Here is an 11,119-nt window from a genome sequence, read left to right as displayed (position 1 = left end):
CTAAGCTAAGCACACAATGGAAAAAGTCTGGTAGCATCATTTGGATGATTTATTTCTTTGTTGGATGAAAATCAAAGACATTAAAAGGAATTTGACGAAATGGCACTGTCCAACAGATGCCATTTCTGTGATGCGTAATAAACAAGCACCGCTTGAAAGATAGCAGTTCGGTCAATGCCCTTCTCTTACCTTGGGAATTCAGTCATTTCCATAAGTGAGCTTCATTTGTTTAGATGTAGTCATTGTTGACGTCTCTGCATATATACCAGAGCATGACGTATAGGATGAGCAGGATGGCAAAGAGAAACAGAGGTATGAATGTGGCTTTGGTGACAGGGGACACCGACTGCATGACAGGGAGGACGGTTGAACGGAGCTGTGGAGCTCTCAGATTTCTCTGGTGATCAGGAAGCACCTGTCCCACAGCCAATCTAATAGGAAACGATTGTGCCATCTACAGTATACTGTATATATATTTTATTTTTTCTTCAAGGTGCTTAAGGTATGGTAGGCTATGGCTTGCATTCTATTAAAACTTCAACTTCAATTAGCTAAGCTACAAGGAGCCTACATCCATCTTCCTAATAATATTACAATATCCAAAAGAGTCAACGTATCACCCCATTCCTCAGATTCATTTGAAGTTTAGTTCTTTATTTTACTTTAATTTATAATGGATTATGGTTTTTAGTTTTATTTGGGTCTGAGACTGCCCTCTCAAGATGAATCAGGTTAATCGGTGATGCTGGAGTACTCAGAAGCATCATCCTCATCCTCATATTCATATTCAGATTCATCTTCATTTTCATCCTTCCCCCCCTCATCGGCGACACAAAACTCAGAGGGCAGTGGTCTGTTGGGAGCATTAAGGTAGTATGGAAGGGGACTTGTTGTCTTAGGCATGGGCACAGTTGTCTGGAGTGTGGGCTGGGACAAACGTTGGTTGTCGGGCATATTCTCAGTGAGTACAGGAAGTGGTGCAGGGGATGTCATCCTATCAGTGGGTGACACCACAGTGGGTAATGTGACTGAAGTAGGGGGTGGCAGTGGGGTATTTGGGCCAGCACCCTCCAAGCGACGGACACGCCCCACAAGCATCTCCACCAGCTGAGTGGCATGACTCTGATCAGTCCTGATCTTCAGAGTGAATTTGGCCTGGGTTTCTTTCTCTAGTCCATCACCTGCTGAGATTATCTCTATTTCAGTCAATTTCCTGCAAAACGTCAGACAGACTTTGTTAACCTATATGCATGCTCACATATGGTCGATGTTGAAAAAATATCATTGTGACCCTATGGGACCAGACTTTGATCCTCTTACATTGCTGTAGCCCTCTGGGTTCTATTGCGTCTGACGAACCAGCAGCACACTGCTCCCAGCACCAGGAGGACGAGTAACAGAACCACCACAAAGATGATGAAGATGTCTGAAGCAAACCATTTGGACGCTGTTGCATACCTGTTCCCACTGGTACTCATGCCTGAGGTGTCTTGAGGACAGGGTGCCTCCTGGAATAGTGCCAGTATGCGTGGCGTATGCGAGTCTAACAGAGGTCCAGATGTTTGTTGGTCCACTATTGTCTGTTCTTCAGTCACATCCATGTGTTAGTGAAGGGATAATGACCACTTAAACAGATCCATGCCGCTACGTTTGATCTGATCACACATGCCCTCATATAGCCTGTATCTTTCTCCCTCTATTGTTTAATAACTATCCATCAGCATTTCAAAACCAAAGAAACACACTGACAGCAAATAAGAACAGGATGAGAGACTACCTCCCTCATGGAATGTGTTTACTGTTATGATGTCACAATTACGTTTATCTTCCAGTGCAGACACCATAACAATAGAATCATTGAAACATACAGTATCTACCCATATGAATCTGTGCTATTCTGGACAGATATATCCACAGGGAAAAGGACATGCAGGATATCTAAGTACACAGTGCACAGCACATCCTTGAAAAATACCTATCGAAACGTTGGGTGTTTATGTGCTGGATCTAAATAAATGAAAATACTAAGCCTATACATTACCGTTCAAAAGTTTGGGGTCACTTAGAAATGTCCTTGTTTTTGAAAGAAAAGCACATTTTTTGCCCATTAAAATAGCATAAAATTTATCAGAAATACAGTGTAGACATGTTGTAAATGAGTATTGTAGCTGGAAACGGCAGATTTTTTATGGAATATCTAGAAGGCCAGCATCCCGGAGTCGCTTCTTCACTTTTGATGTTGAGACTGCTGTTTTGCGGGTACTATTTAATGAAGCTGCCGGTTGAGAACTTGTGAGATGTCTGTTTCTAAAACTAGACACTAATGTACTTGTCCTCTTGCTCAGTTGTGCACTGGGGCCTCCCACTCCTCTTTCTATTCTGGTTAGAGACAGTTTACACTGTTCTGTGTTGTACGAGATCTTCAGTTTCTTGGCAATTTCTCACATGGCATAGCCTTCATTTCTCAGAACAAGAATAGACTGACGAGTTTCAGAAGAAAGTTAATTGTTTCTGACCATTTTGAGCCTGTAATCGAACCCCCAAATGCTGACGCTCCAGATACGCAACTGGTCTAAAGACCAGTTTTATTGCTTCTTTAATCAGAACAGCTTTCAGCTGTGCTAACAGAAATGCAAAATCAATTAGCCTTTTAAAATTATAAACTTGGATTAGCTAACACAACGTGCCATTGGAACACAGGAATGTTGGTTGCTGAATTTAAATTTGGTGTTATTTTAATGGACCAAAAAAAAGTAGCTTTTCTTTCAAAAACAAGGACATTTCTAAGTGACCCCAAATGTTTGAACGGTAGTGTATATATAGCACATCTAGAAAAAAATATTCCTTTGAATTTGGCTCTAGCTTTTGAACGGTTGGAGAACCAATTGTTAAGCGGAGGGACACGGGGGAACCCAAGAGCAGACTCAGATGAGGAAACAGGGATGAATTAACCAAAATATTTATTGTTACACAGAAAGACATGGAGTGCAGATCCGGTGAAGCTCGGATGAGTTGCAGAAAAACCAGATGTGGAGACGGAAGTCAGAGTTATCTAAGTAGAACAGGGTAAACAGGTCCTAAGGGGAATTCAAGGTAGTGGTGGTGAGTAAAATCCAGAGCTAGATAGTTGGTTGGTGAGATGTGGAACAGGAGACAGGAGCCAGAGCAGTGACTGCAATGAGAGGATAAACGGTGTCAGGCAGGGAAACAGGCACAGCAGAGTAACAGGATCTTGAATAATCATAAATGGCTAGACTCATGAACTGACTAAACAGAGATTACAATCTGGCAGAGTGGAAGTGGCAGGACTGAGTATTTGTAGAGGTCTTGATTATGGAATGAGTTGCAGCTGGTTGGGATCTGCTCTGACTCCAGCACACCTGTCTCCAACCACACAATCACACAGCGGGAGAGAAAGAGAGTGTAACTGCAGGTCAGGAAGACACCGGATGTACACCAGAGGGCGTAGCAGGAGCAGTTGTGACACCAATTACTGAAAGCTAACACTCATGAACCTGGGAATTTAACCCACTATCCTGGTATTGCAAGCACGTATGCTCTATCAACTGAACTACAAGAGGACCACACTGATGTATTTCAATCAGTCCAAAGAATATACTTCCTTCAGACTGAAATTTGGCATTACCTGATTTAACATATAGTAACTTTGTGTTATAACCTTTATTGAGATAATGGCAAAAGGCCATATTTAATAGATTCCTAAAATTATTTTTACACATTTGTTTCTGATATATAAGATATATAACAAAATAGCTTGATGGTCCATGTTAATAGTATCTAAAATATCATGTGTGAATCCATTTGATATCATGTATGAATCAATTTGACTTTGTGAACACCCCAACTCCCTACGGGTATGACGGCTCACTCAGTGACGTTGTTTCACAGAAGTGGCTACCTCAGAAATATTAGTGACTGCCCCTGCCCTAAGCCAACAATGTTAGAAAATCATATACGCAAATAGGTCATAGAGTACAAAGCTTATTCAGAATTCAATCACTTGGTTTAAAGATGTTTATAACAAACGTCCTTTGGAATATCATGGAACAAGACTTCACTCATTATACATCTTATGGGATCTCTGACTTGTCACAGTGTCTTCACCGCAGTGGCCTCTCACTTGGTTACTGTTGGCAACATTCTTGAGTCGTGGCAGCGATGGTGATGACCAGGGATGGGAGGGGACTGTTGGTCAGGGCTGGTTGGGGGGAGCTGGTGACCAGGGATGGGAGGGGACTGGTGGTCAGGGCTGGTTGGGGGGAGCTGGTGACCAGGGATGGGAGGGGACTGGTGGTCAGAGCCAGGAGGGGATAGCTGGAGGTCAGGGCTGGTTGGGGGCAGCTGGTGACCAGGGATGGGAGGGGACTGGTGGTCAGAGCCAGGAGGGGATAGCTGGAGGTCAGGGCTGGTTGGGGGCAGCTGGTGACCAGGGATGGGAGGGGACTGGTGGTCAGGGCTGGTTGGGGGGAGCCGGTGACCAGGGGTGGGAGGGGACTGGTGGTGAGAGCCAGGAGGGGATAGCTGGAGGTCAGGGCTGGGTCTTGGGAGGGTTTCTTGCTGACCCTCCAATAGGCGTTGATGAACATTCGGGACAAAGAAGAGCAGGACACCTCCGACCATGGGAGGAACCCCAGCCAGGTAGAAGGCCATGTGGTAATCTCCAAAGTGGTCATGGAGTAGCCCTGCGAAGACACACAACTCAGTATCACACAGAGAGGCATCATTGAGGAGCACTTCAAGGTGATTCACACAGTCAGAAACATTTAACAATTTACAATAAGGCTCATGTGCATACAGTACTGATGATACTAATATATACTGAACAAAAATATAAACGCAACATGCAACAATTTCAAAGATTTTACTGAGTTACAGTCGATTTGAAATAAATAAATTAGGCCCTAATCTATGGATTTCACATGACTGGGCAGGTATGCAGCCATGGGTGAGCCGGGAGTGCAGAGGCCCATCCACTTGGCAAGCCGACACTGGGGAGCCAGGTCCAGCCAATCAGAATTCGTTTTTCCCCACAAAAGGGCTTTATTACAGACAGAAATACTCATCAGCTCATGAAACATGGGACCAGCACTTTACATGTTTTGTTTATATTTTTGTTCAGTGTATATCAGCTATATATATATATTTTCCAGCTGTCAGAGCAACTCACAGATCACTGCACCTGTACATAGCCCATCTATAAATTGCCCAACTACCTCTTCCCCTACTGTATTTATTTATTTATTTATTTTGCTCCTTTGCACCCCATTATTTCTACTTTGCACACTCATCTACTGTCAAATCTACCATTCCAGTGTTTTACTTGCTATATTGTATTTACTTCACCACCATGGCCTATTTATTGCCTTTACCTCCCTTATCTCACCTCATTTGCTCACATTGTATATAGACTTATTTTTCTACTGTATTATTGACTGTATGTTTGTTTTACTCCATGTGTAACTGTTATATGTGTCAAACTGCTTTGCTTTATCTTTGCCAGGTCACAGTTGTAAATGAGAACTTGTTCTCAACTTGCCTACCTGGTTAAATAAAGGTGAAATAAATTTAAAAAAAATAAAAAATATCCAATTGATATGTAAGGAATACAGGATAACACAGACATTTTGCATCAAAACAGTAATAATTTGTATCTGAGACAATGACACAGTGGGTTAGTGGCCATTTGAATTACTGTCCGAAAGGAGGTGAGACCTGCGAGGGGGGGTCCGGCGGTCATGGGGAGGGCCATGAGGCCCATCAGGTAGCCGATGGCCTGGGAGGCTCTCTGGGGGCCCACCAGTTCAAATGTCACAGGGGCCATGAGGGTGATGACGCAGCCATCACACAGCCCCAGCAGTAGACACACTGCAACCAGCCCCTCAAACCTGACACACAGAGGGACCAGCATAGACGCCAAGCCAAGCACCATGAAGGAGCCTGCCTGGAGGATGATGACAAGGACGGGTTAGAGAAGTTTGTCCACCACTGTTTCATTCTAATCCTGTTCAACATTTAGTTCTAAGCACAACCTCAGACTACTAGAGTGTACAGTCACTATGCCATCCAGGGGAGGACTGTGTTTCTCTCTTATCTAGTCACGGTACTTCCTATGTCAAGGAGTGTCAAACTCAATCAGCGCACAGGCCATATTGAAAAAACACAAGGAATTCGCGGGCCAGACATAACCTGTTATGTTTGTTTTTACAAAAGAAAGTGCATACAACTGGCCATTGTTTAATTTGAAAAAATATGGTGCTTTATAATGTCTACTTATGCTGTGTACAGGCTGCTGTATACAGCATTTTAATGAAAGACCCACACACTGTCGAAAAATAAGAATATTAATCTATATAGAATTTTAACATGTTAAAACAATATAAGGAGCACTCAAAAAGGCTTGTAGTTGAGTAGCCAGCCTAGGCTATATGTTAAGTCCTTTGCATGGTGTTTTGTTGCAGGTTTAGTTGTTTGGTTATTCATTGTCAAGCTTTAAAAACCGAAGCCTACACCATTTGAGTAGCCTAGCTGAGACTGTGGCATGTGTCTGTACACTTTCCCTGCACGCTGTAAACGGGAGAAACGAATGCAGCGCAATTGAAGTTGAATTCACCAAGCTGTAATTTCATAAAGTAGAAGACTCAACTGTTGATTCATTTATACTTGCTTTGTGTCCTATTGTCCTTTAGTAGTAGTTTATACCAGTGCATGAATCCTTTATCTTATAACTTTTTGACAATCAAGATTACATTTTCTGTAAGCAACAGCAATGACCCGTTGGAACCGAAACTTGGCATGGACATTTAACCTACAACATGTTTAAACTTTTGGTTTGGTAGAAGCACATTGGCTTGCTTGTGTGTGGGTGTGTGAGTGTATGGGTGCGTGTGTGTGTGGTTCTGGGAGGAGGGGTGTGTGTGTGGCAATGCACTGTAGCTTGCAGCAAGTTGGCAGTGCTTGCTGTGACTTATAGTGCAGCGCATCATGGCGGTACGGAAGTGGGCCCAAATCATTGCCCCGCTGATAGAAATGTGTCCCGAGCCTTGTGTTTGACACATGTCCTATGTTTTTGAAAAATAAGAGCAAAAATGATAAACACAAATAGGTGCTGAGTGGCGTAAAAAATCTAAGTCCAGGTCTGAAAAAGAAAAAGCCTTTAAACAATTTAAAGGCAGTACTACCAAATACTAATTGAGAGTATGTAAACTTCTGACCAACTGGGAATGTGATGAAAGAAATAAAAGCTGAAATAAATCATTGTCTCTACTATTATTCTGACATTTCACATTCTTAAAACAAAGTGATCCTAACTGACCAAAGACAGGGAATTTTTACTAGGATTAAATATCAGGAATTGTGAAAAACTGAGTTTAAATGTATTTGGCTAAGGTGTATGTAAACTTCCGACTTCAACTGTATATGTGGGTTTGATAAGTGAACACTCCTAATGTTTGCTGTTTTGTCACTAAGAAGAACAATGTGTCAGGACATACGCCGGAGATGAGAAGCAGGTACGTGGAGTCAACATTTAATCAGGAACAGACAATGACAAGAACAGCGTCAGCACACGGCTACAAAACGACAAACGACAATTAATGCTTAAGCAGGGAACAGATCGGGGAAACAGACAGTTATAGGGAAGGTAATGACAGAGGTGATTGAGTTCAGGTGAGTCCAATAATCACTGATGCGCGTGGCGGGGGAAGGCTGGTGTGCGTAATGATGGTGCAGGACTATGCAATGCTGGGGAGCCTGGCGCCTTCGAGCACCAGGGAGCGGGAGCAGGTGTGACACATTGGGAACTAACCAAACACATGTGAAACCTCATTAAAAAATTGAGGGTGGAACGCTGTAGACTACTGGATTCAGGGAGAGAGTGGAGGGGTGAGTAGTAGTTCTGTCTGTCTGTCTGTCTGTCTGTCTGTCTGTCTGTCTGTCTGTCTGTCTGTCTGTCTGTCTGTCTGTCTGTCTGTCTGTCTGTCTGTCTGGGGCATGGACTCAGGGAGAGAGTGGAGGGGTGAGAAGTAGTTCTGTCTTTCCGTCCGTAATGTGTTGATAATAATATACTCTGTTAGGTACAGAATAGAGGTAGGTAAGTGGTTAACTTCTTTGGGATAGGGGGCGGTATTTTGACGTCCGGATGAAAAGCGTGCCCAAAGTAAACTGCCTGCTACTCAGGCCCAGAAGCTAGGATATGCATATAATTGGTAGATTTGGATAGAAAACACTCTCAAGTTTCTAAAACTGTTAAAATTATGTCTGTGAGTATAACAGAACTTATTTGGCAGGCAAAACTCCGAGGACAAACCATCCAGGACTTTTTTGTTGAGTTCACTGTGTTTTCAATTGGTTTTCTATGGTAAACTAGATTTATGAGGGACCTGGTTGCAGTTCCTATGGCTTCCACTAGATGTCAGCAGTCTTTAGAAATTGGTTGATGTTTTTCCTTTGAGAAATGAAGAAGTACGGCTATTCAGAATAAGAGTCAAGCCAAGTGGACTGTTTTGTTTGGGGCGTGAAGGAAAGTGGAAACGCGTTGTCTGGAGTGATGAATCACGCTTCACCATCTGGCAGTGCGATCGACGAATCTGGGTTTTGGGATGAATTGGAACGCCGACTGCGAGCCAGGCTTAATTACCCAACATCAGTGCCCGATCTCACTAATGCTCTTGTTGCTGAATGGAATTAAGTCCCAGCAGCAATGTTCCAACATCTAGAGGAATGCCTTCCCAGAAGAGTGGAAGCTCTTATAGCAGCGAATGGGGGACCAACTCCATATTAATGCCCATGACCTTGGAATGAGATGTTTGACAAGCAGGTGTCGACATACTTGTTTTTGGTCATGTAGTGTATGTTCTGTTGGATGTGGTTTACCTGCAGATAGATCTTGCGTGCCCCATGGAGCAGGTCTCCCACCCTGCCAAACAGCAGGCGTCCTACACAGGAGGTCACCCCGATACACACCAGGAGGACCCACTCCTTCACTGGCGTCTCCACAAACTGCTCCTCCACAAAACTCATCTGACAAGAGGCATCAATAGGATACACTGAATCACTAGCCAGGTATTGTCGAACAATCAATATTAACAAAAGGTAAGGCCGGAATTCAAAAAGGGAATGTTTCCAAGTTCGTAGAGATTGCATTCAAGTTAAATGTGCATATGTCAGATCAATCGGAAATGACCTTTAAATGTCAAGTGTTCTACAAAACGCCTCAGATTAAATCCCGTCCTAAATGATAAAAATGTAAAGAATTACACAGCTAACTCACCAGGTAAATGTAGGGCACAAAGTTGCCCAGCATAGCCGTAGCCACCCCAAAAGCCCACACCCTGTAACTAGGGAGGTGAAACACTCCCAGGTTGCAGTACCTCCTGGTCTGTGCCAGGCCCTGCTGCCAGCCACTGCTCAGGTTGGCAGATGAATCCTGGGCTGTGTTAGTGGACAAATCCCTGTGGTAAAGGCGTGAGCGGAAGGAGAATGCCATGGCTGCCTGGATTAGCATGAGGGCACTGAGGATCTGAAAGGTGGTGCTGAGGCCCAGAGGTGTCCCCACCTCCTCCAGCAGGGCGGGCAGGCTTATGGAGAAAACACTGCTGCCTGCCATCACCACCCCGTTGACCAGGCCGAGGCGCTGAGGGAAGTAGTGTCCCAGGGTCACCAGAGAAGGCAAGAAGACAAAGGAGGAGCCACAGCCAAACAGAACCCCATAGGTGAAGTACCACAAACCTAACGACCTTGGAGAGAAATACACAGTGACAGCAGCAATATAATGAAAACACTTGATTAAATGAAAATACATTTAAAATATATCACTAGGATTTTCAGATTAACCAGTTTTCATTTGTACAGTAATGTATTGGAGAAAAGGTGCTAGAAAGAAGCATCCTAAGTTACACGGTGAATGAACTTGTCAGAAGTCCCAAGAAAGCCACAAGGGCCCCACAAATGGCCGTCACTCTGCAGCCCAAGTGATCAGTGACAATACTGACCAGGGGGGAGCAGAGAAAGACCATACCCATGGCCAGAGCACCAACCCAGGCTGAGGAGAGTAGGGAGAAGGGGGTGAAGATCATCTAGTATTTTAATTATAGAGTAATACAGCAATAACACAGTAATTAGGTATTTTGTAGGAGAAGCATAAACTGGATTGTGTGCGTGCATGTGTTTTTGTGTATGGCCAATAATCTATGCATAGCGGAGCGGCCCCACTGACGTCATGCTTAATCAATGTTTGGAGGGGCACAAATAAAACAAATCAAAGTTCAAATCGATCAACTATTCAGAGTTGTCTGAACAATACTGTAGGTACCCAAGCAAAACTTTCCTCTCACCTATTGCAAACTGAGAAACGTCATTATTTGAGTCCTTGTGAGCTTTAACAAGCATCATATGTATGATTCCAAAAGACTTCTGAATCCCAAAGATTGATCCATTGCACCAGGTGGCTGCCAGGACAACAAGCCAGACGAACCGTCCCTCCGGGAAGCACTCCAGGTCGGGAGCTGAATCTGCACGGGCACATGAGACAATCTGAGATGATGGGTCCTTGTTTTCCTCTGTCTCACAGTCAGGACGACTGCCATCTCTTTTCATTTCTTCATGCTCGTAATATGATAAATATGTTCCTAAGGACTGTGCAAGGCCTGGATCAGGTATCTCAGACTGTGTTTTTTGGCTCTCCATCCTCTGAGATGCTGTCTCCAATTATCAGGCCTCTAATTTTCCCATGAACATTATGTTAATATCCCTGCATGATGTCTTAGCTTCCCAGCACAAACCAATGAACCAAATCAACGCTGTTGCATGTACATCACAGAGGCTGTGAGCTAAGAGTAAAGATAACAAGTGTTACGCTCAATCATTAACCACAATGAAGAAGCATCATGGTCATGGTCATATTTTACCTTTATTTAAGCAGGGGGTCACCATCGAGACCAGGGTCTAATTCACAAGGGAGCACTGCATATACAATTTCATAGACAAAATACAAAAATCCAATTCAATATAAAACAAGTAAAATACAGAACAATACAAATTACTGCTAAGCCATTAGTGCTTTATGAGTTCGTTTCGTCATCAGTTCGACTATAAAAAAAAG

The 11,119-nt window shown here is 43.6% G+C and overlaps 2 protein-coding genes across 7 annotated transcripts; both read right to left on the bottom strand.

Annotated features, from left to right (window-relative positions):
- Positions 1-302: 302 nt before the first annotated feature.
- Positions 303-1,712, bottom strand: LOC115202770 (uncharacterized). The gene is made up of 2 exons (XM_029766804.1): positions 1,321-1,712; positions 303-1,213 (listed from the first exon to the last, which is right to left on the bottom strand). The coding sequence occupies exons 1-2, from the start codon at positions 1,599-1,601 to the stop codon at positions 733-735; spliced, it is 762 nt and encodes a 253-aa protein (XP_029622664.1). The 5' UTR covers positions 1,602-1,712; the 3' UTR covers positions 303-732.
- Positions 1,713-4,021: 2,309 nt separating this feature from the next.
- On the bottom strand, positions 4,022-10,881 carry LOC115204330 (monocarboxylate transporter 8). Of its 6 annotated transcripts, XM_029769818.1 has the most exons (7): positions 10,353-10,881; positions 9,916-10,060; positions 9,290-9,755; positions 8,893-9,039; positions 5,734-5,962; positions 4,449-4,703; positions 4,022-4,370 (listed from the first exon to the last, which is right to left on the bottom strand). In XM_029769818.1, the coding sequence occupies exons 1-7, from the start codon at positions 10,702-10,704 to the stop codon at positions 4,138-4,140; spliced, it is 1,827 nt and encodes a 608-aa protein (XP_029625678.1). In that variant the 5' UTR covers positions 10,705-10,881; the 3' UTR covers positions 4,022-4,137. The 6 variants fall into 6 exon arrangements, with proteins under 6 accessions (XP_029625678.1, XP_029625681.1, XP_029625677.1 ...); XM_029769821.1 differs by lacking the exon at positions 5,734-5,962; XM_029769817.1 differs by having other exon boundaries at positions 4,022-4,703; positions 10,353-10,880.
- Between the last annotated feature and the right edge of the window lie 238 nt (positions 10,882-11,119).

Source organism: Salmo trutta, chromosome 12, assembly GCF_901001165.1.
Source record: "Salmo trutta chromosome 12, fSalTru1.1, whole genome shotgun sequence".
Lineage (NCBI taxonomy): Eukaryota > Metazoa > Chordata > Actinopteri > Salmoniformes > Salmonidae > Salmo > Salmo trutta.
The sequence above is the reverse complement of the archived record's forward strand: the minus strand, read 5'-3'. Positions and strand labels throughout refer to the sequence as shown.